This window comes from Rhopalosiphum padi, chromosome 4, assembly GCF_020882245.1.
Source record: "Rhopalosiphum padi isolate XX-2018 chromosome 4, ASM2088224v1, whole genome shotgun sequence".
Classification (NCBI taxonomy): domain Eukaryota; kingdom Metazoa; phylum Arthropoda; class Insecta; order Hemiptera; family Aphididae; genus Rhopalosiphum; species Rhopalosiphum padi.
Genome location: NC_083600.1, coordinates 36,500,645 through 36,525,868, shown reverse-complemented (window position 1 = coordinate 36,525,868; position 25,224 = coordinate 36,500,645). Strand labels below are relative to the sequence as shown.

General features: G+C 28.0%; 4 protein-coding genes across 6 annotated transcripts in view; 2 read left to right on the top strand and 2 right to left on the bottom strand.

Moving 5' to 3' along the window:
* Window positions 1-4,375, bottom strand: part of LOC132930888 (probable multidrug resistance-associated protein lethal(2)03659) — a 36,093-nt gene extending 31,718 nt beyond the window's left edge. For 2 of the 3 annotated variants that reach the window (XM_060996987.1, XM_060996986.1), the window contains exon 1: window positions 3,669-4,374. The gene's annotated coding sequence lies outside the window, so the exon portion shown is untranslated. Of the gene's footprint in view, window positions 1-3,668 lie in introns of all 3 variants that reach the window. The other variant, XM_060996988.1, reaches the window with a different exon arrangement.
* Window positions 4,376-4,568: 193 nt separating this feature from the next.
* On the top strand, window positions 4,569-7,833 carry LOC132930889 (WD repeat domain phosphoinositide-interacting protein 3). The gene is made up of 8 exons (XM_060996991.1): window positions 4,569-4,833; window positions 4,896-5,124; window positions 6,340-6,516; window positions 6,587-6,769; window positions 6,849-7,039; window positions 7,112-7,197; window positions 7,277-7,497; window positions 7,553-7,833. The coding sequence occupies exons 2-8, from the start codon at window positions 5,058-5,060 to the stop codon at window positions 7,666-7,668; spliced, it is 1,041 nt and encodes a 346-aa protein (XP_060852974.1). The 5' UTR covers window positions 4,569-4,833; window positions 4,896-5,057; the 3' UTR covers window positions 7,669-7,833.
* A 2,104-nt stretch (window positions 7,834-9,937) lies between these two features.
* Window positions 9,938-20,670, bottom strand: LOC132929090 (uncharacterized). The gene is made up of 10 exons (XM_060994180.1): window positions 20,048-20,670; window positions 19,872-19,979; window positions 19,609-19,785; window positions 14,414-17,308; window positions 14,176-14,353; window positions 13,921-14,115; window positions 13,591-13,754; window positions 13,374-13,515; window positions 12,230-12,565; window positions 9,938-12,136 (listed from the first exon to the last, which is right to left on the bottom strand). Exons 2-10 carry the CDS (start codon window positions 19,964-19,966, stop codon window positions 11,618-11,620), a joined length of 4,701 nt encoding a protein of 1,566 aa, XP_060850163.1. The 5' UTR covers window positions 19,967-19,979; window positions 20,048-20,670; the 3' UTR covers window positions 9,938-11,617.
* Window positions 20,671-23,774: 3,104 nt separating this feature from the next.
* Window positions 23,775-24,440, top strand: LOC132931041 (uncharacterized). The gene has a single exon (XM_060997236.1). The coding sequence runs from the start codon at window positions 23,775-23,777 to the stop codon at window positions 24,438-24,440; it is 666 nt and encodes a 221-aa protein (XP_060853219.1).
* Window positions 24,441-25,224: the final 784 nt, after the last annotated feature.

Sequence of the window (25,224 nt, the reverse complement as noted above, 5' to 3'; positions counted from 1 at the left end):
TCAGGAATAAGTTAATATTTACCTTTTTGTTTTGTATCAGTAATCTAAGAATCATTTTAAGCCCTACAATTTTTTATCAGTGTACAATCGGGACAAAAGGTCAGGCTAGGGCAACTAGACAACACCTAAAATATTGAGTATTGAAAATCTCTTAATACATAACAGGTACTTCAATACTTGGTAAAGAACTCGGTAAACAATGCTGCATAGATACTGTGTTATTATTTCTTAATGAACAATCGATGAACAATAGTAAATTTTTCTATAGGTGATATACCTACCATTACACAAAAGGAATAATGATAGGTAGATTAAATTTTTAAGTTTACTCATGAAGTATGCATAATGCTACTAGCTCAACTATTAGTATCGACGGGCGCACGCATGCACACACACTATAAGCAATAACTATAGAATGTTAAGCTAATATAGAACAATTTTCCATTAATGTTTAAGGTAAAAATCAAATAATACATACACACTTTTACTGTTAACTTTAGAATTCCTACACAACATAATACGTTATTGAATATATATAGATACTAATATGTACCTACTATAAATTATAGCGTAGCACTTATTAAATGAAGTCCCGTTGTTATAAAACGCGACATCTATATTAAAACAAACTACAAACGTGTAAAAATACCAACAAAAAAAATCGATTTTATGCATAGGTAACATATCATTCAACAAATTAAACCCTCCAAACGCCGTATTCTTGTTAAAATCAGTGAAATTGATTTTTTTTTTTTGTGTAATAACTATACTTTGTTAATAATTAATAACTAAACGAGACAGAAAGTGTTCCACAAACAAGTTTATATCGAGCAAATAATACGTTATAGACTTACGGCACACCGCGCATGTATATGTAACGGTAAACAAACGCATATTGCAATAATATTTCAAAATTTGTAACATATATATTTCGTATACTATTGTTCTTCGGTAGTACCAACGACAATGTTGCAGATACCAAAACAATTACCAAGAACAGTCTCAATGCGAAAATAAAATTTAAAATAATAATGAAAAACATATGTATGGACGTATGTATATGGTACATGACCATTGGTCATCATTATCAATATTATAAACTATTCGAGATACTTAAATAGAAAAAGAATTTTACAAATTATTTTTAAAATACAATTCAATTTGAAAATCTACATTATACCTACATATTATAATATCAAACGATTAATAATTTTGCGTCTCTATATCATTTTTATATTTTTTTAAATTTTAACAAAATATCCAAATTTCATTCAATTTTAAAAAGCGAGTACATTGGAAATATTAAAGTGTTTTTTTGTAGATCTTAAAATAATAAGATAGAATAGTGAAAAAAAATAACGAAATTACCAGTATATTATCATATATACGTTCAATTTTTTATGTTGGAAACAAGATACGATAGAATAATAATTGAGTTATTCTTTATTGTACCCAAAATCTCGATAGCACCTGTGCACATCATACATAGTATTGGTTACTAAAATATACATAACATATCTACATTTGAAAAAAAAATTTGCAAAATGTTCATGAAAATGTATAGCTCTAACACGCAAATCAATAATAAATTTCACATTTATAAATCCCTAATTAAACCCATCTGAAATTATAAGCATTTAACTATGGGATAATTCAATAAAATCTAACATCGGTAGAATTCAAACCTTCCAAAATATAGCACTAAAACATGCCCCGCACCTATGTCTCTTATCATACAATTCATTCTGATCTCAAGATGAGAACGGTTCGAGAATCAATTTGACTTCACAAGCATTTCCACAGCGATCTATTATCCCCCTACAATTTTTAAGAAATCTTGCAGTTGCTACAATTCTCGATAATTCTCCAAGACATCTAAAAAGTAAATTATGTTGTGACCTGCTAGATATATGATCACCTTTTTCCCACCTCTTATCCTCTAAATAAAAGGAAACACAGTCAAATAAGTAAAATTCATTAAAAGTACAATTTACATAAATATAGGTATACATAGGTACTTACCTACTACCTATTATAAAATTAATAAAAAGCATACAATAAAAAAATGTAGGTAATGTAACAGACTGGTTTTTTAACACATCGTTTTTATTATCTCAAAATTTGAATTTTTTTTGTTTACAATCTTGCAGTTAATCGTATTTCTTATCATTGACGTAATAGAAAACTCCATTCGCGACAAATATTGTTAGCCCATCGCCCATGTATAGATTAAATATACGTATTATATTATATATTAGTATATTTAATATATGGCCCACGTGAACGCATTATATTCTATTTACATTAAAATACGTATTATGCAATAACGTGCTTATTTAGTTTTAATCACCACTGAAAATAGTTTTTCATAATTACTTTATACGGGCTTGCAAACAGATTGTAAAAAAATAAAAAGGTCACTGGGCCATAATCGGGCAAAACCTCGTAAAATAGATCCCCATCAGTAGATTATCAACTGGTGACGGACAACTTGTTGACAGAAAAGAACGGGGTAGTAATGGTAGTATGCTTTTAACATTTACAGGTTCATGTTCAACCAGCAGTAAGTTGGCACTGAAGTGGATTTTAAAAAGTTGTGATCGTATATTATATTATTTAATATTTCAAATAACAAAACGCATTCACGACTCTGGCGTGTGACACCTTATTGCCGATGGGACAATCGGAACAACTAAAGGGTGGGTGAGGTTTGTCAGTCGTTTTCGAGGGCGTTCCGTGCTGCAGCAGCTATGTTTAAAAACGTTCGTGGCTCGAGTTCAAAAACAGTATTCCCCTCCGCCACATATTTCTATCATTATTATTATTATTATCATCATCGTCATATTATTAATATCACGACTAACCTGCAGCTACCGTGTACACAATAAAAATATGCTGCACAGCAGTGCCAAAACGAAAAGCCAAAATCGCACCCGGACCTTGACAATAGTAAAAACACGAGCGAGTCGTGCGTACAAATGGACAATACAAAACGTATTATAGATACGGTACGCGTAATATAATAGTTTAAGACACACTATAACAACACGTACCTGTAATATTCTAATACATATAAGATATTGTATTGTGCCTACCATATCATTATGTCATGCCTACAATTACTTATATCACTTGAAGGGACGTACCGGGTATGAATCAAGGATTGAGGATTGTGAGAGTTTGGTCTTTACCAACCATCGATGAATATATTTTTACCCCATTTTTTTTATTCAAATCATTGATAATAGTAATCGATATTTGAGATGCCAACTATATAAAATATTTCTATTGCTATTATGAAACCCTAGTTGTAGGTACTCGCATAGTATTCTGGGTACTATGATACGAAATAAACAAATATGAATAGAGTGCCTACTTACCAGCTATACCACCAGCAATTTCACACAAGTCAGCGTTTTATGCAAATATCGTAATAAATTAAAATTCTCAAAGACAAAGCACGGCCGTCGTGTAATAGCTACCTACTCATTGTCGTGCGTAATATACATGGATAGGTGAGTTACCTACTATTTAACTAGCAAATCACGATAATTATATTTATCACAATAGTAACAATTAACAAAGGCATAATTATTATTATTACATTATACCATCGTAACTTATTCCATAATAATTGCATAATATGCATAATATATAATAATACAAACCTCCTGCGGGATAAAATCGCTTTGACAGTAACAATGACGGATCCGGTGTTGACTTCTATGCGGATGGATGTGTAGTCGGATGATTGGTGGTCTATAATAGCCCGCGGGGACCTATTTCCGATTTCGTAACCGATGACAAACAAGCGGCGGCCAATAGCATATGTTGATGGGTCAATAACTCGACGGCAGTGAGTGACGTTCGGACGACGGGTGACGGGACATCATCGCAAAGACATGTCAATAATAATATTATCGTTGAATATTGTGTTATTAATAATAAATATTGCGTTTCGTATGCGAATCAGCTACAGCACGGGCACGGGATTGTCGCGAAACGATTTTCAAAAAAACCGTTACGGACTTACGGAAAAACCAATGAACAATTTATATAATATAGACTACCAAGATTCAAGGGCCGGTGCAACGGGCGCGCACGGGCAGACTGACGGACGACTACGGAGACGAGCGACTAACGAACGCGATCAACGATGCTACCGCACTGACTGACTGGTGATCGGCACACTCGGCACAGGCCCACTGTGAGTACAGAGTACAGACTGGCGGCAACTCGCAAGCCGGCGAATCAGTCCGGCGGCGGCAATCACCGGCAGTTTGGAAGTAATAATAATAATAATATCGATGGCATGCGTGTAACACAAAAGGGAAAAAAACTACTAAATTGCGGACTTGTCAGAGATAATAGAACGGGTGAGGAGCGAAAACAAGTCGAGAACAGACCAGTAAGCTGCGACTACGATTTTATATCACTGGCGGTCGCATGTTCAGCAGCTGATGTTGCGGCGCTACCAACTCACGACAGTTGATAACGGTCCAGAGATAAGGGACGTGTGAGAAATCCTAACACAATAACATTATATGTATATATATATATTTTATTATCTTTTATGACGTTCCGATTATTTATAATTTTACTTATCCCCGATTGCCGTCGTCGACTTCGAGACGATTTGCTTTCGCTGTTGTTTGTTGTTATTGGTTTTGATCACAAATAATAATATTATTTTAAAGTTTTTTTCCACTTCATTTCTTCCGCCACTTTCGAACTCACGAATTCTGCCGCCACGATTTCATTCTGAAAATACGTATTTATTTATTCTTTTTTTTTTTTCGTTATTTTCGTAGAACATTTCCGTATCTGCTGACGGTATGTTATTTATGTGGTAATGTTGTTTCCCCAACACTACAAAGGAAACTTTAAATGCTTAGGTAGTTGAATTGTTTTTATCATGCGCCCAAGGTGTTTCACGCTGCCAATAGGTCGCCGATGCGGTTAACAAGCTGGTTTGAAAACGAATTCTACCTGTTCACGGTTTGTCGCATGGATATCTGTTGAACAAAATATATTCGCCAGTCGACCTAGTTGAAATAATGAACATCGGCAGAAGTAATCCACATGGCAACCGTCTATTATTCGCTGGCTTCAATCAAGATCAAGGTAATTGATTCGTTTTTTCTTCCAATTAGACGAATTGAAACACTAAGCATCAGTATGTTCCATTGATTTATTCGAATTATACCTAATGTTCTTAAAGATTGCTTTGTAACTAATTATTTTTTCAATATTATTTTTATACTATTGTTCACAGTCATATTAATGTCAACCTCGATATTGTTTCTGAAAAATCTTGAGTAACCGGTTTCGATCATTTTTTAACTTTGTTCCCATTTATATGACTTGATAGTCATGTCTAAAATCTGGCTTTTATTGCAAACCAATTGAACCTCAAAGTAGTTTTTGTATTATAAAATATCAAAAGCAAAGGCATTTAGCGTATATACTTGCCCAAGTTAACCCCCAAAATGTTTAAATATTATGATTTTTAAATCATGTCTACTGAATAATATTTATAAATTATGTCTTAAAACCTAATTTTTAATAATATGTTAGTCACAATAACCCAGATGTAGCACACATACATAAAAAAAGGTAGTTTTGAAATTTAAAATCCAATTTGTTACCTAGTCCAGGTGATTACCCAGAAGCAGGATCAGACACCTGCCCAGAAGTTCCAAAACACTCACCAATTTAATAATAAATTATATCATAATATAATAATAAAATATGTTTAAATCTTTTAACTAGATACTTAAACCTGGAATAAGTATTATTCAATTTATTTAACTTTCTTAAAAATGAAAAAAAAATTTATATTTTTTAATATTTTTGTTTCAGTTTATTGTGTGGCATACTTTATACACATATCTAATTATTTTGATCATCATGTTGCTGTTGTATTAATTAACTTTTCTTTCTTTATTTGTATTAGATATGGCATGCACAGACCTGAGTTTAAAATTGTACCTATAGTCTTTTTAGGCCCCTCTCATTACCTATTCAGGCTATTTTTAAAATTCAAGTAAATTATTATTATTGTTTAGATATTAATAATTTATATTCTTTTTAATTTTGTGTATAACATATAATAATAATAACAATTATTATTATGATTTATCAGATAAAAAAAAAAAATTACATTTCATTTAGTAATAACAAGGTTATACTACAGGCCTTTGTCTGAAGGGCTTAACTTTTAAGGCACTAATTGAATAATGTAAGAAAGTACCTAAGCCCCTCTGCATAGCCAATGAATACATGCATTTATTTTACTAAAAAATCTAAGCCTAATTAATTATTATTATTTGTTTGCAGGATGTTTTGCTTGTGGTATGGATAAAGGCTTTAGAGTATACAACTGTGACCCTTTAAAAGAAAAAGTACGCCAAGACTTCCCAGACGGCGGCCTTGCCTTTGTAGAAATGTTATTTCGGTGTAACTATTTAGCTATGGTTGGTGGAGGCACATCACCAAAATATCCCACAAACAGAGGTACGACCTCAGTTGAACACAAAAATTAAATCCATCAGCGTTTTCATTTGTGAGGTTGTTTTGCCCACAGTTGTTATCTGGGATGATCTGAAAAAAGATTCTGTGATTACTTTGGAGTTCAACACGCATGTGCTATGTGTGCGGCTAAGAAGAGACCGAATAGTTGTTGTGCTTGAAGGTGTTATCAAAGTATACACGTTCACGCAGACTCCACAGCAGCTACATGTGTTTGAAACTCATGCCAATCCAAAAGGTAATTAATATTATCATTATAACTATCTCTTCATTATCATCAAAAACAAATTTTCAAATTAAATAATTGTATTTTTTAGGTTTGTGTATGCTATGCCCCAATAGCAACAATTCATTATTAGCATTCCCTGGAAGAAAAATGGGACATGTTCAATTGGTAGATCTAGCAGATACAGATAAACCTCCTCTGGATATTGCTGCACATGAAACGCTTTTAGGGTGTATAGCTCTTAATTTACAGGGTACAAGACTGGCAACTGCATCTGAAAGAGTACTTTTTAATTACAAAAAAAAATAAAATTTGTCAGTAAAACTAATGAAAACAATTAAAAACATTTTTTAGGGGACTCTAATAAGAGTATTTGATACAAAGTCTGGAAATATGTTATATGAATTTCGAAGAGGGACTAATACAGCTCAAATTTATTGGTAATTTATTTTTTTGGTTTCATAAAATTTAAAATTTAAATTGTATTTGTCTATTCATTTATTTACAACATTATTTTAGTATTAACTTTAACGCGGATTCAACTATGATGTGTGTGGCTAGTGATCATGGAACCATTCATATATTTGCATTAGAAGACCAAAGTTTAAATAAGCAATCAAGTTTAGCTTCTAATTTTTTACCAAAATACTTTAGTTCTAGTTGGAGCTTTTGCAAATTTCAAGTGCCTAATGGACCACAGTGTGTTTGCGCATTCGGATCAGAAAACAATTGTATCATAGGTAATAATTTAAATTTAAAATTTTAAAGCATATTTTAATTTTTAAACTTTTAAAGTAATTTGTGCTGACGGAAATTACTACAAGTTTGTGTTCAATCAAAAGGGTGAATGCTGGAGAGATATTTGTGCTCAATTTCTAGAAATAACCAATGATAATAATATTATTAGTTGATGTTAATTTTTGTTTTAATCGTTTTATTATATTCAACTATTTTTAGGTTACATATTCCATATCATTTTATTTAAAAAGTATTATTTTATTTAAATTGATAGTTAATTTTGTTTTAAAAAATTATTATAAATATAACCAATTAAAATTTATTTTTGTTATTCTTAATATGATGTATTTATTATAAATGTTGGATCATTTTATATTTCTATATATCTTAATGTATAATGAAAAGGAAAAAATAAAAGACATTTTCACCATCATTATAAATTTTTGTATTTCCGTCATTTTACGAATTGTGCGAGGTTAAGGTGAACATGTTCTCATTATACATGAAGTAAATAATATACCAATAATTAATTTATTGACAAATGTTTATAGTTATATATTAGAATAATAAACTCTTATAAACAGTATTCCTATTTTGGATATATATAAACAGGTTTGACAACAATAAAAATTGTATCAATAGAATGGACAATTATCATTAGCGTGAACTGTTGTGGTTAAAAACATTCAACTGAACTAGAAGGACAATTTGATATCTTGTTGCTATCTATAGTAAAGTTTTATAATTTTAATGCTACTAACCATTTAAAATATAACAGTGTTTAAAAAGTAAGATCAAGTTTTTTTATTGTGGAACTGTGGAAGTGACCTTTGTAAGCTATAATGAGCTCATAACATTAATTTAATAAATACAGAAACTGCATAAAACAATACTCATATATAATTATAAATCAAAATCATAGCTATTAAATAATTAATAATTAAATGTAAATTATAACTTTTCAATTGAATTAATGTTTAAAAAGAAGATTATTTAAGTAATGATTATGTGAGCCAATATTTATCTAGATTATTTACCCACAGATAAAAAAAATAATAATTTTACAAATTACAATTCATAAATTTTTACTATAATAATATAATATTAAATATAATATAAATAATATAAATTGTATAATAATATTATTAATCATATTACAAATAAATATAAATCCTTTTGCTTTGTATGTAATTGAATTAATAAGTACATAATATACAATGCTAAGAAATAAAAATGTATGTTTTTCAATTAAACTTAAAAGATAGAAAAGTTATAAAAGTCAATACCGTTGATTTTAGAATATACTGTTTTATAATTAATTCCAAAATTAAGATAATTATGACACAATAAAATCTCTTGGATTAAAAATAAAGTTTGAGAGTTTTTGCACTAAAATAATTTAGAATATGCAGTAATGCACTTAAATGATAACCTAGTTAATATTAATATTTATTAAAAATGCCTAATTATTCATCAAATATGCTTATCGTAAATATAATAAATCAAACTATGTAATATGTACCTATTTAAATTCACTATCTCATTAAACAAATTTGTATATTTAGAATATCCATCATCCAATAAAAAAAAAAAGCATGGAAATTATAATAAATCACAAATCTCAGTTATAAAGCAAAATAATTAAATATTTTTATGAAGTTTTAATCTTTTTTAATCAGATTTAGTTCCTGTATATGCATATGTGAAAGAAAATTAATCCATTTACTGAGTATTAAATCTAACTTTTGAAACCTAAAAATGTTTCATTCCATAGTTACCTAACAATGCAACACTAGTTATATAGAAAGCTTTATAATAAACGTTTGTATTTTATTCACACAAATTATACTCCCATTAACAATATATTATACAATAAACATATTAATTATTATTGAATAAACATTATTATTAGTAATGTTGTAACCTATTATTTTGTAAAACCATTATTTAAAAAAAGTATTATTCTCTGGCAGTTGGTAATACAAGTTTAAATAAATGCTCCTGTAAGATAATATCTAGATACTTTAGAGTTTGACAAGTATTTAAATTACTCAAAAATACAAAATTGCTCAAGTATTTGATTAATGTGTATTAATCTTCCTGTATACTGAAATTGCTAAGTTCTATTATTGACATGCTAGTTTATTAACTATTTGCAATATGTATAGAAAATAAAATTAAATATTGGAGAAATATAAGGTTTAAGACATTTATAATTTTTTTACTTATTTCTCCTATAAAACTGACAATTGCTCAATTTATGATGGAAGTAAATCAACTTGAGTAAAATCTAGTACTTATGAAAATTGCTCAAGAATTTTATCAAAGTTTAATACTCACCAATCACAACTATACTCCTTAATGTTGAAATACTATTAACACTCTTAAATATAGTTCTGTAAGATATTTTTAGTATGTAATTGAAGTAAATAATTAGTAATATATTTAAAACATATGTATGAATAAATTTATTAGCTTAATATTTATAATTATATTTATTGAGCTTAACATATTATAAAAAGCAAATATTGGACTTCAAAACATATTTCCACCTAAATAATAGGTAACAATAATAAGGATAGTTGTAAATGCTTACAGTAACATTACAAAAAACTTTAATATTACATAAAAGCTTAAATTTATAAACACATATATTTGAACAAAATAGAGAGCTTAATTATAAATGGTTGATTCTATTATTATCACATAATCTACAATGATTTGATCAACTAAATAGGATTGATATTATATTATTAATCTTTAAAATAAATTATTAATAATAGTTTTTATATTAACTTAATATATTATGTATAAACTAAAGCTGAATTAAAAAAATATATATAAGTGTGTATGTTTTAAATTCAAGCACAATTAAAGCAAAATACAAAGATAAATTATACATACAATACTTTAGTTATTTTAACATAATATGATATCCTTGTGTTTAGGATATTGAGATTAAAAACAAAATAATTTACAAAAGTCACAAAAATAAAATCAATTAATTTAACACTTTTAATGATGAGATTGCACATTTTTTTTTTTTTGATTGCACAATTGTTGAATGATATTTAAATCATCCTTATAAAAACAGCTTCAAGTTCATATAAAATAACAATTATTTATACTATCTTTGGAATTTGGACGGACAAAGCACAGGATAAACTAAAATTAAAATATTTACAAAAGAATTAATAATAAATTGCAAACATAAATAAGTAAACTAATAAATACCAAACTGTGCTTAAATAACTATTAAATATAAAAATAAATAATAAACAATAATAAATATAGTAAACACTAAATGAAAATTTAAAACTTTAAATCATAAATGGCACAATGACTAGTTCACATTATAAAATAAAAGTACCATATAAAATATTGCAATTTTTACAGTTAAAAACTTAGAAAGACAGCATTAGGATTTTATTATTTAAATATAAAACTGTTAAAAATATTTCATAACAAAAAGATTTAATTAACAAGAAAAAAATAATATATCTATATATATATTTAAAATATAGTTTTTATAACTAATTACAATTATAATTTTTATATTTTTATACCCGGGAGGTTAATATAGGTTTACAATTAATACATTGGTATCATATTGATGAGGGTATATTGAAACATAAAAAATAAACAGTTAAAAGGTATTATAACTTATCTATTAAACTGTTTATAAATTTATATATTGCACAGTAAACACTGTTCACTTAGGACAAATGAAAAATAATATTTTTATGAATAATAAATATGTACAATATTTAACATATCCAAACAATAATAATTATTATGAGCAAAAATATTATGTGCAAAAAAAAGAAAAGAAGGAAACAATAAACATATAAATATATTACAAATAATATTATTCATAAATTTACGTTAGTACAGTTATTAAGTAATTGGGCATATATTTTGGTTGTGATATAATAGTAGAATTGTAATGAACAATATTACAATATTAGTATTAAACATTTCTACTTCTGGTAAAATTAAAAAAGGACAAGTATATCAATCAGATTTGAAATAGAAAAAATTACAACTATATTTTATAATATGCAATATCAACCATAATATTTTTTTTTTTTTTTTTAGTACCAATTAATCTAAAATACAGAATCAACTAGTTATATCTTTACTGTGTACAACAGTAGGCTCATCTTTACAAAATGTACCTGATCTAGAACCTATAGTGGGATGTCCATTTGGCAACATTTTAGTTTTTGGAATAATAGTTTGTTTTTTTACTCCATTCATGATTTTCTCATTAGATGTTTTTTTAATACTTACAATATTCTGTATAGGTTTTCTACTAGTTTTGGGTATTTGTTTTATTGCAATCGATGATGCACGATTGTTAGATGGTAAAGGATCAGTTTTTGGCAACATAGTCCTAGGTTTTGTTTTAGGAGTAGATAGAGATAATTCAGACGATGTTTTAGTTTTTAAACCACTATCCATTCGATTAGTAGACAACCTAGAACTTGCCATAGTGCTTCTAATACTAGGCGATGAGATCAGAGATGTTGACGATGACATATTACGACGGCCGCGAGGTAAATCTTTATGAACAGATAACACTTTTGGAGGTGTAGGTGTAGCCAGTTGTGGTTTTGGTTCCATATACCGTGATTTTACCTGAAATTAATTTTTTATATAATTATAAAGTGTGATATAAATATAATTTTAAAATATATAATACATAATTAAGAATTTTTTTTTTTTTGATACCTCTGCAAATTTTCCTGGAGTTTTAACTTTTGTTAATGGAATATTTTCAACTGCAGTTTTTAGTTTAACTTTATTTTCTTGTGTTTTATTTAATGTTCTAGTACTATTTGTCATTTTTTTAACAGGGCTTGATGTTATCAGAGTTCCATTTGCTGCTAATTCTATTCCAGATATACCCAGCTCAAATGAGATTCTTTTAGCAAGAGCTTCAGACATACGATAATCATTTGGAAGACTACCCGTTGCTTGTCTTTCTTTGCCATTTCTGAAGTCAGAAGCTAAACCTTTAACTATTAACTCCATAATAGCATTCACTAAAACGTCTCCTTGTGTATGCTAAAAATTTATAATAAACAATATTATAAAATATGTACATTTTTTTATTGGATAATGATTTAAAAGCTATATAAAATTACCTAGATTATTTTTAATGAACTAATATTTTAAGTATTATTACTAATTAGTATCTTCACTTTTTAACATAACAAAATAGTAAATTTGTGAATAATTTAAATACTTATTTTACCTTATATTTAAATATCAAAGACAAAAGTTATATTAATTATTTACTAGCAAAAATAATTAATAACTTATTAATTTTAAGACCAATGTACAAAATGATTTTTCTCAACTATTAATTTTATAACACTAACAAGATAATAACAGAACTTTGTAACAAATACACATATAATATCTACAGTAGATAATCAACTCTATCTCAAATAAAAGTAACCTCTAGTGGTGCCAATGGGTGTTGCTAAAACGCATTAAATACCATCCTCTCAGGAGCATAGTTGTATTATTCTAACAACTGTCTAGCTTTCATATTGCTAAGATTAAAACAATTCAGTTTTTTTTTTTTTGCTGTAGTTGATTGTCTGAAATCAAAGCAAACTATAAAAATCGATTTAATTGATGAGTGTAGTCTAACGGAACCAAAAAAAAAATCTGTCGCTGCCTGAGGTTACTTTTATTTGAGACAGTATATAGAAAAAAATATTCATAAATTATTAATTAGTTTACTATAGACAAAAGCACATACAATTATCAAAAGTATTATAATAAAACTTTTGGCAACATTTTTCTGTATACATTTAACAATTTTAAATTGATTTTATAAAATTATTAAAACTTGTAATTTTACCCAAAAATTATTTGATGATGATTTGTTCAAGTGATCATAAGCTTGTCGTATTTGATTTCTATTTGCACAATTGCAAGATGCCAATAAATGTGTAGCAAAGCTATCGGAAAATAAGTTTTCACTTTCAAGCATTTGTTTAAAACTATCAAAAAATACATATTTAAATTATATAACTTATACTTATTGACATATTTATGATTTATTTTAGCTGACTTACTATTTTGATGTTATAGTAGAATAAAAATGTTTTGCCAAATATTTTATTATACTATTTGAAAGGTCTGTAGTTAAGTCTATTATTTCTTTAGTCCATTCATCATTTGGTAAGGATTTTTTTATCTTTTCACAGCCTTCTGTTACACTTAATACATCATTCAGATCCTAATGCATTTAAACACAAATTAATATGATACATATAAAATACAATTATTATATGATGGTCAACAAAAACATGTAATTAATTAAAATTATAAATTTAGAAATAATTTTAATAAGCAGTTGAGAATTACATTTTTGTTGACCAAACTACATAATACAAATATATTACATCAACATGGGCAACTTTATGTCTAAAACATTTAACTTTTAAATCTTGTGGCAGTGAAACAAAATGGTGTGTTGGCCAGACCACTGAAAAATTGTCATTTATCCATACTATACAAGATAAGTAAAGATCATCGAGTCCATAAGCAACACTTAATGTCAAGCACTCGAGAATACCAATAGTACAACGCTCGCAAACCTAATAATATCAATTATAAATTAAAAGTTATCAAAAACTACTAATTAGCATAATATTAACCTCTTTAAAAAAATGACAGTATTCTGCTGCTAAGTATAACATTATGTTATCTTTTAATCCTTCAAGACACAACATATCAGCCAACTTGGATAATTCAGCCACATTTTTTATCTCTGAGAAATCACACTCACCACTATAGATGTATCGCAATGTTAAATGGACGGTATTATATGAAAAACTAAAATTTAAAAAAATACATGAAATAAAAGGAATAAAATCAAATTGTTTTTTTTTTTACCCCTTCAAATATAATACATTTCCAGCACTCTGTACCCATCCACCACTGAACATAGCAGCAAAATATTGGCATCTTGAAGTTAACACACATTTATGGGCTTTAATTCGTCTTCCATTAACATCAATTGTTGTATCAGCACCAATTTCTTCTATAAACATACGAAGCAAATCTTGTCCAAGACCAGTTTTAATTTCTTCTCTATTGTCAAGGGCATGAGGTGGTTTAGAGAGTAATATACGTTCAACTTCAATACTTTTTAAGTATGGAAACATTCGTTTTAAACATCTACCTAACTCTGTGTTTTTTAAATCTCGTCTCAATGATTCAGATTTTGACTCACTCTTATATAAACTATTGACAATTTCTTGAGAAGGTGTTTTATCCATATCAGATAGCCGAACAAAAGAATCAACTAAACCAATTCCACTATCTTTTGCACCATTTACAGTAATTTTTACATTACATTCTAAAGTACCAAATGAATCCGAAGGTTTATTGAAGTCTTTTGATCCTGTTTCTATATGACTCTGAGTCATCCTGGCATCAAAATTACTTTCTTCAGATAAATTTACACTATGAGTTCTATGATGAGTTTTATGAACAACTGTACTGTCAACATTCCAAGAATTTCTTTGAGACTTAAGTCTAGAGCTCTGAGGTAATGATCTTCGTTTGACTGGGGTAGGTGAATCATTCTCAATAAACATAAACACACTTTGTTTCTTACATGATTCAGATATGTCAGCAGAAGAATTTTCTACAGTTGATGTCATTCGACTTGGAGGAGGAGTTACTGTATTTTCACAATCATTAGTTTTGGCACAAGCCTCTTCACTATGCATTCGAACAAAGCGATCTGCAAGTGTTTGAGGTTTACGATGTTTAATACCCTTAGATGATGATTCACTAGACTCAGAATCTTCGTTAAAATCAATAAACATAGAGAATATTTTTTCTTTGCTATTAGCAATTGTACTAGAATCTAAAGACTTTGTGAGATTTTCAAAACGTTTAGGTTTATTTTTTGGTTTACCTTGATTAAAATCAATGAAAAATGAGCTAGAGTTCTTTCGTTCACTATTTTCTTCCGTGACAGATGATTTGTCCACATCAATGTCAGGAATATAAGCGTTAGCTGATATAACAGGTGAACATTCCATATACTTTCTTGATAAACGTGGACTTCTATTATCTTTTATTGGTGTTGCTTCTAAAGGTACAAATTCTAGCTTATTAGAAACAATAGGCTTTTCTTCCAGACCAAACACTTCATCTTCATTTAAAGAATCAGGAGAATTCATTCCTTTGGTATTCTCTAAAATGTCAAGATGTAAACTGAGAGTACTATCAGACTCACCAGAACTTTTCAGCTTTTCTAAATGCTGGTTATTTGAATTGTTTTGACTACTGTTATCTTCAGAAATAAAATTGAATATAGAATTATCACTAACTGTACATAATGTACTAGGTATAACATCACTACATTGTTTTATATTAGTACATACAATACTTTCAGTTGATGTAACATTAATATCAAAATTATTTGAACAACTAATTACATCATTTCTTATATTTTCCTCAGCTTTGAAATCAATTTGATTATATGACTCATTATTTCCACAGCTTTCTTTCTTTATTGTATCAATATCAAAATTAGCCATAATAATCTCTTTTTTATCATTATTTAAAGTTGTTGAAACATTGTCTTCTTCGTTGCCATTATTTGACTGTGGTAATAATGTAATGGTATCAAATTGAGATAGTGTATGAGTTGATGGTAATACATCTAAATCAATGTCATTATTATTTACATATATTTTACTGCTTGATAGAGGTGAATTAGATGAACTACTCAGTTGTTCTGTATGAAAAGGAGTTCTACTAATACCATTAACAACAGTAAATGTTTTATAATCATTTGATATTTCAGGATCAAAAAATTCACTATTTACAACTATGTCTTTTTGAAATTCATTGTCATCATCAATTATTATATTTTCATTTATTACGGTGAATGTCTGAAAATTAATTGATTCACTTTTTAATTGATCTTGATTACTTTTAATAATACTATCCTCAAAATGACTACATTTAGAAAAAACATCTCCAGTTTCATTGCATTTTTTAATTACAGTAAAAGTTTCAAAATTGTTAGGCAATATAACATCTAAATCATCATCAGTTTCTTGAATCATTTTATTTGTTTTATCATTAAGTAAAATATTTTCATCATTTAAATTCTTACCATCAATCATTGATGAATCATGATTACAGTCTTTGGTATTACTATTTACAATTCCAATAATTGGTTGATTTGTTTTATTATTTGGACTATGAATTGATGAATCTAATGTATTAATGCATCCATTTGCAAATTCTAAATTTGAAGAACTATTTATGTCATCATTCGATTTTTTTATAAGATCATGTTGTAATTCATTGCTAAGATTGTTTACTATTTGAACTTTGTTGCCAATATCTGATTCATCAATTTTAAAATTGAGTGCAGAATTTTCATCTATAAAACTGTCTTTATTAGCTAACACATTTGATTCTTTACGGGAGCAACTTGATTGAGACTTAACTTGGTGAGATTCAATTGAGTTATTTGATTTTATGTCCATGCTGTTAAACGAAGAGTTACTAATATTCACCTTGTTTAAGATGACTGATTCTATGTCATCATATGCACACTGTTCAAAATCACTAAACTCACTTGAAGAAAGATCATCATACTGTGCTAGTGAATAATATAATGGATTTATATCACATGAGATCCTTTTAGGCTCATATAAATCAATTGATGGAAGTTTTTTTATTTTCGGATGGTCAACATTAATTGATTTAATTAATTTTTTTTCTAGTATAGTAACATTGTTCTCAGAATAAACACACCTACAAAATAAATAATTAAATACAAAATTACTAAATCTTAGATAAACATACAGAATAAACATTTAGTTAAAAAAAAAAACGATAACCATGAAAAGCAAATTGTATGTAAACATTGTGATTCTTTAAAAGGTGTGATTTGCCTGCCCATTGTCCTCAACCATAAATAATTAATAATTATTATTATATCCAGAAGATAGTATTATACAAGATGATGAGTATTCAATTTTGTATATATACATGTTTGTTCATTTTTAAATAGGTAACCATTTTTAGTATTTTTTAAAAGCTTCAAGAAATTTGTTGTTTCTTAAAGTTACTTGATTATGTACCAAGCCTGTTTTAGTAGTTTTAATAAAATTTAACTTTAAATTAATTGTAAAGTCTACCAATAAATACATTTCTTATATTTATGTTAGTAATAATTAGAAAATAGATCAAATCAAAATTAATTTAATAGGAAATCCAAGGTATTATACATCAAATTCCATTATCAATTTTAAATATGTGATATATGAAAAAAAATAATTTATCATTTAAAGGTGACAGGTCAATGTACAAAATCATGCAAAGGGGTACATGCGATATTTTCACAAAAGTGATATTTATACAGCCTATATCTTACCTAGGTATTTAAAATAGGTGTTTAACAATCTATATAAATATCACTTGCACCCTTATGAGACGAGATTAATTCTTGATTTTAGGTAGAATTCTGAAATAATTGATTATGAATCAATAATATAACTTTCAATTTATAAATAAACAAAATATTTTCTTAAACATTATTTTGTATCTCAATTAAATGTATTTAATAATACCTTATTATTTTTATATCAAATTTAAATACACTTTTATTTTCCAAAATATTTAGGTTATACATAAGTATTCAGTAATAAACACGCATATAAAATATGTACAATGTATATTGTACATACATAACTATTAAAAATTATAATTAATATAAACTGTTTATTTTATTATTTGTTATGAATTCTTTTAACTCAAATTTTCAATAATTTTAAATTCAAGAAAATTTGAATTCAAACATCTCAAACAGTAAGAATAATTTGAGTACATATGACAGATGAATTTATTATATTTTTATCAAGTGCACAATGTCATTACTCTTTACTAATAAGATAAGATTCAAGTATGAGTTTGAGCAGGTTAAAAAAAATTGTTCAAATTTATGAAACTAAGTTTCCCTATTTAAATAAATTCACTAATTTTTCATAAAAATGTCCTGTATATGAATCTTAAATAAAAAATGTACTTGATTATAGAAGATAGTGTCATTTGTAAGTATAGACATGTATACTATATAGTATATATATTAAGTAGATACAAATCATCTAATTCATTCCTTTGATAAGAAATTAAAAACTTTAAAGATATTTATTGATTAGTCAATTTAAACAAGCTTGAAATACTGATAAATTATTTTATAATGGAAATACTTCAATAATGTAAAAAAAAATACATTTTAAGAATAATTTAGAAAAAAATCTGATGTTATATTTTACAAATCATGGGAAAAATGCATTACCACACCTTTAATCCACCTACACAAGTAGAACATTTTTATAAACTTAATATCATTACTTAAATTAAACTATTTAAGTCATTTTTGAACCTAAGTATTTGCATTTGAATGAAATATTAACCAAAATATTTTTATATATTGAAACAGTGAAATTTGATATTTTAATAAATAATAAATAAAATTAATATATTAGTTTTGAATCGCTAAAAATAAATAAAATATGATTTAATAATATAAATATTAGATAAAAATTTAACATTAAATATTTATTACTTATGACTTACTTAATTGCCTACCATATTTTAGCAATATATCACATATTATCATTACCTTTAGATAAAACTTTGAAATTACTCATTTTTGGAGCATGAAACAAATATTTTTGGAAGAGAGAGTGATGATTAAATAAAACATGAACATCAGAGTAAAAAGAAAAAAATGACAAGAAATCAACAGGTGTAAGTTAATTGTTTCTAATGAGAACTACAACTATGTGCTTCAGTGAAGATGAGCCAAGTGAAAGTTAAGTTTTATCTTAGTCACCATGACAACTTGCATGTAATAAATGATAACATTAGGTACTACATTGCAGTACCTACATTTGTTAATTATTTTAAATGATAGTTTATACTTTCAATAGTAAAACTATTTATTTATTTTATGTACTAGTCTTAAAAAGGTAGAATAATTCAATTACCAGTAATTTAAAGCATCAAATTAATTGATGTATGTTATGCTGTAACAATTTATCACTTACTTGATAAAATCTGAAATGCGCTCTAATAAATATATTGGCAAACTAGCAACATCAACTTTTTTAATAACTTCATGGTAAAATTGTGGACAGCGGCAGCGTAATATGCAAGTATGTGCACTGATAATAATTCCCTTAGATTTAATATAAAAATCAAAACCGTCCTTATCCGATAACAATCTGTGACAAAATTGTACTTGTCAGTTTTCATAAATATAACTAGTGTTAAATGTGTATTATAATAAAAACATGTACGTAGTACTCACGAAAGAATATCTTGATGAAGCTTGTAATGATCAGCTTTCCTCTGTATCAAGCTTATCCTTTCAAACCACCCATTCACAGATTGATCAATATCCATCAGTCATCATTAACTGGACGAAAATTAAAAACATTGATTACACCAGCTAGTGTAAGAATCGTAATAACATTCATCACTTACACAATACATTGATGGATATCTGGGAGCTAAAAATATCCAGTGAAATGTGTACACAACTATAGACAACATAGCAGCAAAGTTCACATTTTTTGTTTATTTTTTTTTCTTTTAATGAGTACATACGGTGTACGCCAACCGATACAATCAAAAACGCGATTTGAATTTTGAATTTGAAAGGCGCACCAGAATAAATTATATTACTATTATTATTATTATTATTATTTGTGCCACCTCCACATCATAATGTAATAGGTAAATAGTTCATTAGTAGGTACCTACTATCGCACAATCGGTCGTCCCACTGTATAAAAAATAATAATAAATGTTTTGTTGTCCCAAGCTATTCAGCGGAACGCGAATTCTTTAAACTTCCAAATCGCATGAGACTTCTCGCAAAAGCCCATCTGACAGTCGCCACCGCCAAGGTATCATATTCGAATATACGATGACGTGCATACAAGTATTACGAATGCATACACTACGGAGTACTGACTATAGATCAATACGTTATCACAGTTGCCAGACGGGGAAGTCCGTTCCGTATCGTCTGCCGTTATAACACTTATAACCTGCTGGCTGCTGTGAATAATAATATTATAGTAGTTTGTTCTTTATCAGTGAAACAATAACAATACACTGGTGGCAGCGACGTCCACAGGTGGCGCTAGCCAAACGTACACTGCCCATATCGTGATAACAATAATATAAAAATAATATATATAGAATTTACATCATCGCGGATTCATCACGATCCATAAATACCATACGCTAATAGTTAATAGTTTAATACACTACAAACTTGGTACTTAGACTTGGATATAATATTGACTAAATGTCTATTGTCTATGTATAATATACCTACATCGTATCGTGTATAATATATTATTAATTTATTCGGGATTCGTGACTCACGCATCATATTGTAAGTTTTAACCGTGTAATATTATACGCCTAAATAATGATAAATTATGACTTGTGGCATGTCCCCTCCATCAAGGTTAGGTATAGGTTTGGTACCTCTTATAATAATTCGAGTTTAAGACAACAAACATGTTTAAGATTTAACGATATACTCGAACACTCGATGGACGATGATCACATATATTATATATTGTACACATAGATTAAACATACCTAACAACGACCTACCTAAACCTAATTACAATTTTAAATTCTGTACCAAACCTACTCACAGCTTCAATATTTACTATAGGTGTCAGTCGTCAGGTTACGTTAGACCTATAATGTACATATATCTATATAGGCGTATAGCAGAGAGAAGTGTTGGCGACGGCCTCGCCTATAATAATGGCTATTGCCTATGAGCAATATATACTTTCAACTTTAAAACTACTGAATTGTTTTATAATTACATAAAGTTAGGTATTGTCATTATGATTTATACTATTTTTCTATACTACGTAATCATTTTTATTTATTGTTAAATTTGTTTAAAATATTACTATAGTGTATAGGTACTATTATTGCATATAAATGTGCTATTTTTTATTCTGTAGCTACACTTTTATTTTTACATAGTGCGATATCTCTATTTCCCATAGTATCTATAAGCTGCTATAGACTTAAATTTAATAAATGTATAAATGTATTAAGTACATATTCCTAATAAGCTTATAATATATATATATAGGTGTATATATTATATATACTATAGTCTATATTATAATACATTATATTATATTATTACCTACCTATTCTGAGGAAAGACAATTATCAATTACATAGATTGGGTATATTTTATGATTAATATTAAATTGTATTCCTAAATACCAATGTACTATATAGTATTATATATTTATATGTATACACAATTATAATAGTATATAGTATATTATTATATATTAAAATATATTGTTAAATATTGACTATAGTTCAATATAAAAAATATATATATATTAAACGTGACAAATAACTTATATGTATACGTATTTTTTTCAACTTATGATGGAATCTAAATTACAATTTAGATAATATGCTTATAATAATTACGTAATAATACTATACTGTAATTAAAATATTATAAACATATTTAATTATGCTTGTTTAAAGGTTAAAGTTTAAACATTAACCTATAATTTAATTATACGAAATAGTTTAATCATACACCATTTACATAATATATAACTATGTATAAGCTGATTATTTTAAGATTGTTCGATCCCGTCTATTTTCTGTCAAAAGTAGGTCTACTATCTATCTTATGCCAAATTTACCGAATACCGATTATCCTAATAATCGGGAACTTCTGAAAACAATTTTTAATTCGTTGTAAAGTATGATAGAAAATTAATTTTTCACTTTTTTATTGAATTCTCTTAAGAGGTCGTCATACCCGCAAGTGTTCTCTCGGTACCCGCCGTTTTTCCCGAATCGAAATTCCCGAATGGACTTTTTACCGAATGTCGTTTTATCCGAAAATCCGAAAACCCGAAACCTTTTTTCCCGAACGACTTTTTCCTGACGGTTATTGTTCCCGAAATAAAAATTTTTAAAAATTTAAAAATGTTATAACTGTGAGCTGTAATGACTAGGTATGTATTTTCTATACATTATAACTAAAATACAGCCGTTGCTATACATTCTAATCTTTTCTAATCTTTTCTAATCTTTTTTTTCTCCGTGCGATAAACGGGCACATGTAGAATCGCATGTTTGCCATTATTGCACTTTACCGTCGCTGATTTATATTTTACACCGATATTTGTGTTATTATTATTATTATTATTATCGTTTGTATCTTTTATCTATGGTATACAAGTAAAACGTAATCGTTGTAATCGTAAAGCCGCGTTATTCGAGTGCTATCGACCGTCGTTATACTTTCCAGTGCATTTTATTGTAAATAATATAAGATTATATACTTAGCAAAATCATTTTAATTTTATTTTAATCTATCACCATGGCTGAAATTAAAATTTTGAGTGAAACAAAATTAATTTGTGGAGGTTTTATTTATGTGCGTTCTAAATTACCAGTCAACGGTCCAATTTAATTTTTATGTATTTTACACATACCTAAGGAAAAATTTGCCGCCCAATCCAAAAACACTTAATGACTTTGGTACTCTTCCCGATCGGTATCAAAAGACGCTTACGGGTGAACATTTTTTAATTTACGATTCACTTGATGATGATTCCGTCAATGAAGGTAGAGTCGTTGTGTTCTCGACTCGGAGAAATTTAGAATTATTGGCCCGGAGTGATTGCTGGTTTTTAGACGGGACTTTTAAGGTTTGATGGATTTTATTATATTTATTAGTCCAGGGCTTGCAAACGTTATAATAACGTTATAATTATAACGTTATACTCGACATAAAACGATTGAAATTTGAAACGTAATTATAACGAAAAACGATAAATACGATAATAACGATAATAATAAATTTTTTTTTCAAATGCAACCCTGTTTATTACCTAGGTATATGTCTATGATGTGTTAATCAGTGGTGTATTGGTACGGGTGCGCCGATATACGTCGTATACGTCGCGAGCTTCGCGGCGAACAACGGTGTCCGGGTGTCATGACGCGGCGTTTAACAAAAATGTCTCTTAAGATTTTTAATATTTGAAAAATTAAACGTTTTATTGAAATTCCATTTGTCTATGCACTGTTGTCGTCAAAAGAAACGGTTCAGTATGCCACTGTGCTAAGAGCAGTACAATCTTCATTTAACGAACACAGGATTGTTTGTGAACCGGCTAAGATCATGACTGACTTTGAAAAATCTATAATCAACGCTTGTCAAGAAGTTTATCCAAATTGTCCTCTCAGTTGTTGCTTTTTTCATTTCGGTCAATCAATGTATCGACAAATTCAATCTGTTGGTCTTCAAGCCACATACAATGACCCTGATGATCATTCATTAAAAATGTACAGTCATATGATGCTAGCGTTGGCATTCGTACCTTTGGCTGAAGTACCTCGCATTTTCTCGCTTTTGAAAAATGACGCGCCTGAAGATTTATTACCAATTTTGGAATATTTTGAAAAAAATTATGTTGTAGGAGTAATAGCTAGAGGGCGAAGACGAGGAATTCTTCCACGTTATCCGCCAGAAATTTGGAATCAGCACCAAGCCGCTCTAACTGGTTCACACAAAACCAACAATGTAAGTGAGGGGTGGCACAATCGCTTCCAGCTTGTTATTGGAAAACATCATCCAGATCTTTACTCCGCTCTCGGTGAGATCCAAAAAGAACAAGCTGATGCTGAGATAATGATCGCGGAGCTGAGTTTAGGACGAAAAGTTAGAGCACTACCAAAAAGAAAATGGCGGGATTTTCAAAAGCGAATAATGTCCATTACTGCTGAATTTAATACATACCAGCCGTTACAATTTCTGAGGGCAATCGCACATAATATTGTTTTGTAATTTTGTTTTTAACGATAACAGCATTTATTATGTTATTATACTTTTTAGTTTTTTTTAAATAATTTTTATTTTTATATGCATATAATTTGTCGATTTTAAAATATTTAACGATAACGCAACAGCATTTATTATGTTATTATACTTTTTTTAAAATTATTTTTATTTTTTATATGCATTATAATTTGTCGATTTTAAAATATTTAACGATAACGCAACAGCATTTATTATGTTATTATACTTTTTAATTTTTTTTAAATAATTTTTATTTTTATATGCATATAATTTGTCGATTTTAAAATATTTAACGATAACGCAACAGCATTTATTATGTTATTATACTTTTTTTAAAATTATTTTTATAAAACACCATTCGGGAAAAAGTTCATTCGGGAATTTCGATTCGGGAAAAAGGCGTTCGGGAAAAAAGGTTTCGGGTTTTCGGATTTTCGGATAAAATACCATTCGGGAAAAAGTCCATTCGGGAATTTTGATTCGGGAAAAATACCGGTAACCGTTCTCTCTGTCTTACAAGTACGTAAAATAGTAGCAGATCACGTTTAGCTCTGTCAGTTTAAAAATTAGAGTGAATCGACCTATTATGAAACTTGGTGGTAAGAAAATTATCAGTGTTTGTATGTTAGTTTTTTACGATAATTCAATTTTTTATCATGTTATGCGTATATAACATAGCCTAAATTAAAATTGCTCATAACTCACTTAAAAACTTAATAATCGTAAAATATCAAGTTACAAAATACCAACACATGCGGGTGTTATACTGTAA

Excerpts from the sequence above, each read along its gene's own strand:
- LOC132930889 (XM_060996991.1), top strand. The coding sequence starts at position 5,058 with ATGAACATCGGCAGAAGTAATCCACATGGCAACCGTCTATTATTCGCT. Across the intron at positions 6,770-6,848 it reads AACTCATGCCAATCCAAAAG|GTTTGTGTATGCTATGCCCC; the intron begins GTAATTAATATT and ends TGTATTTTTTAG. Across the intron at positions 7,040-7,111 it reads TGGCAACTGCATCTGAAAGA|GGGACTCTAATAAGAGTATT; the intron begins GTACTTTTTAAT and ends AACATTTTTTAG.
- LOC132929090 (XM_060994180.1), bottom strand. The coding sequence starts at position 19,966 with ATGGATATTGATCAATCTGTGAATGGGTGGTTTGAAAGGATAAGCTTG. Across the intron at positions 17,309-19,608 it reads CGCATTTCAGATTTTATCAA|GTGTGTTTATTCTGAGAACA; the intron begins GTAAGTGATAAA and ends TTTATTTTGTAG. Across the intron at positions 14,354-14,413 it reads AATGTATTATATTTGAAGGG|TTTTTCATATAATACCGTCC; the intron begins GTAAAAAAAAAA and ends TTTAAATTTTAG.
- LOC132931041 (XM_060997236.1), top strand. The coding sequence starts at position 23,775 with ATGACTGACTTTGAAAAATCTATAATCAACGCTTGTCAAGAAGTTTAT.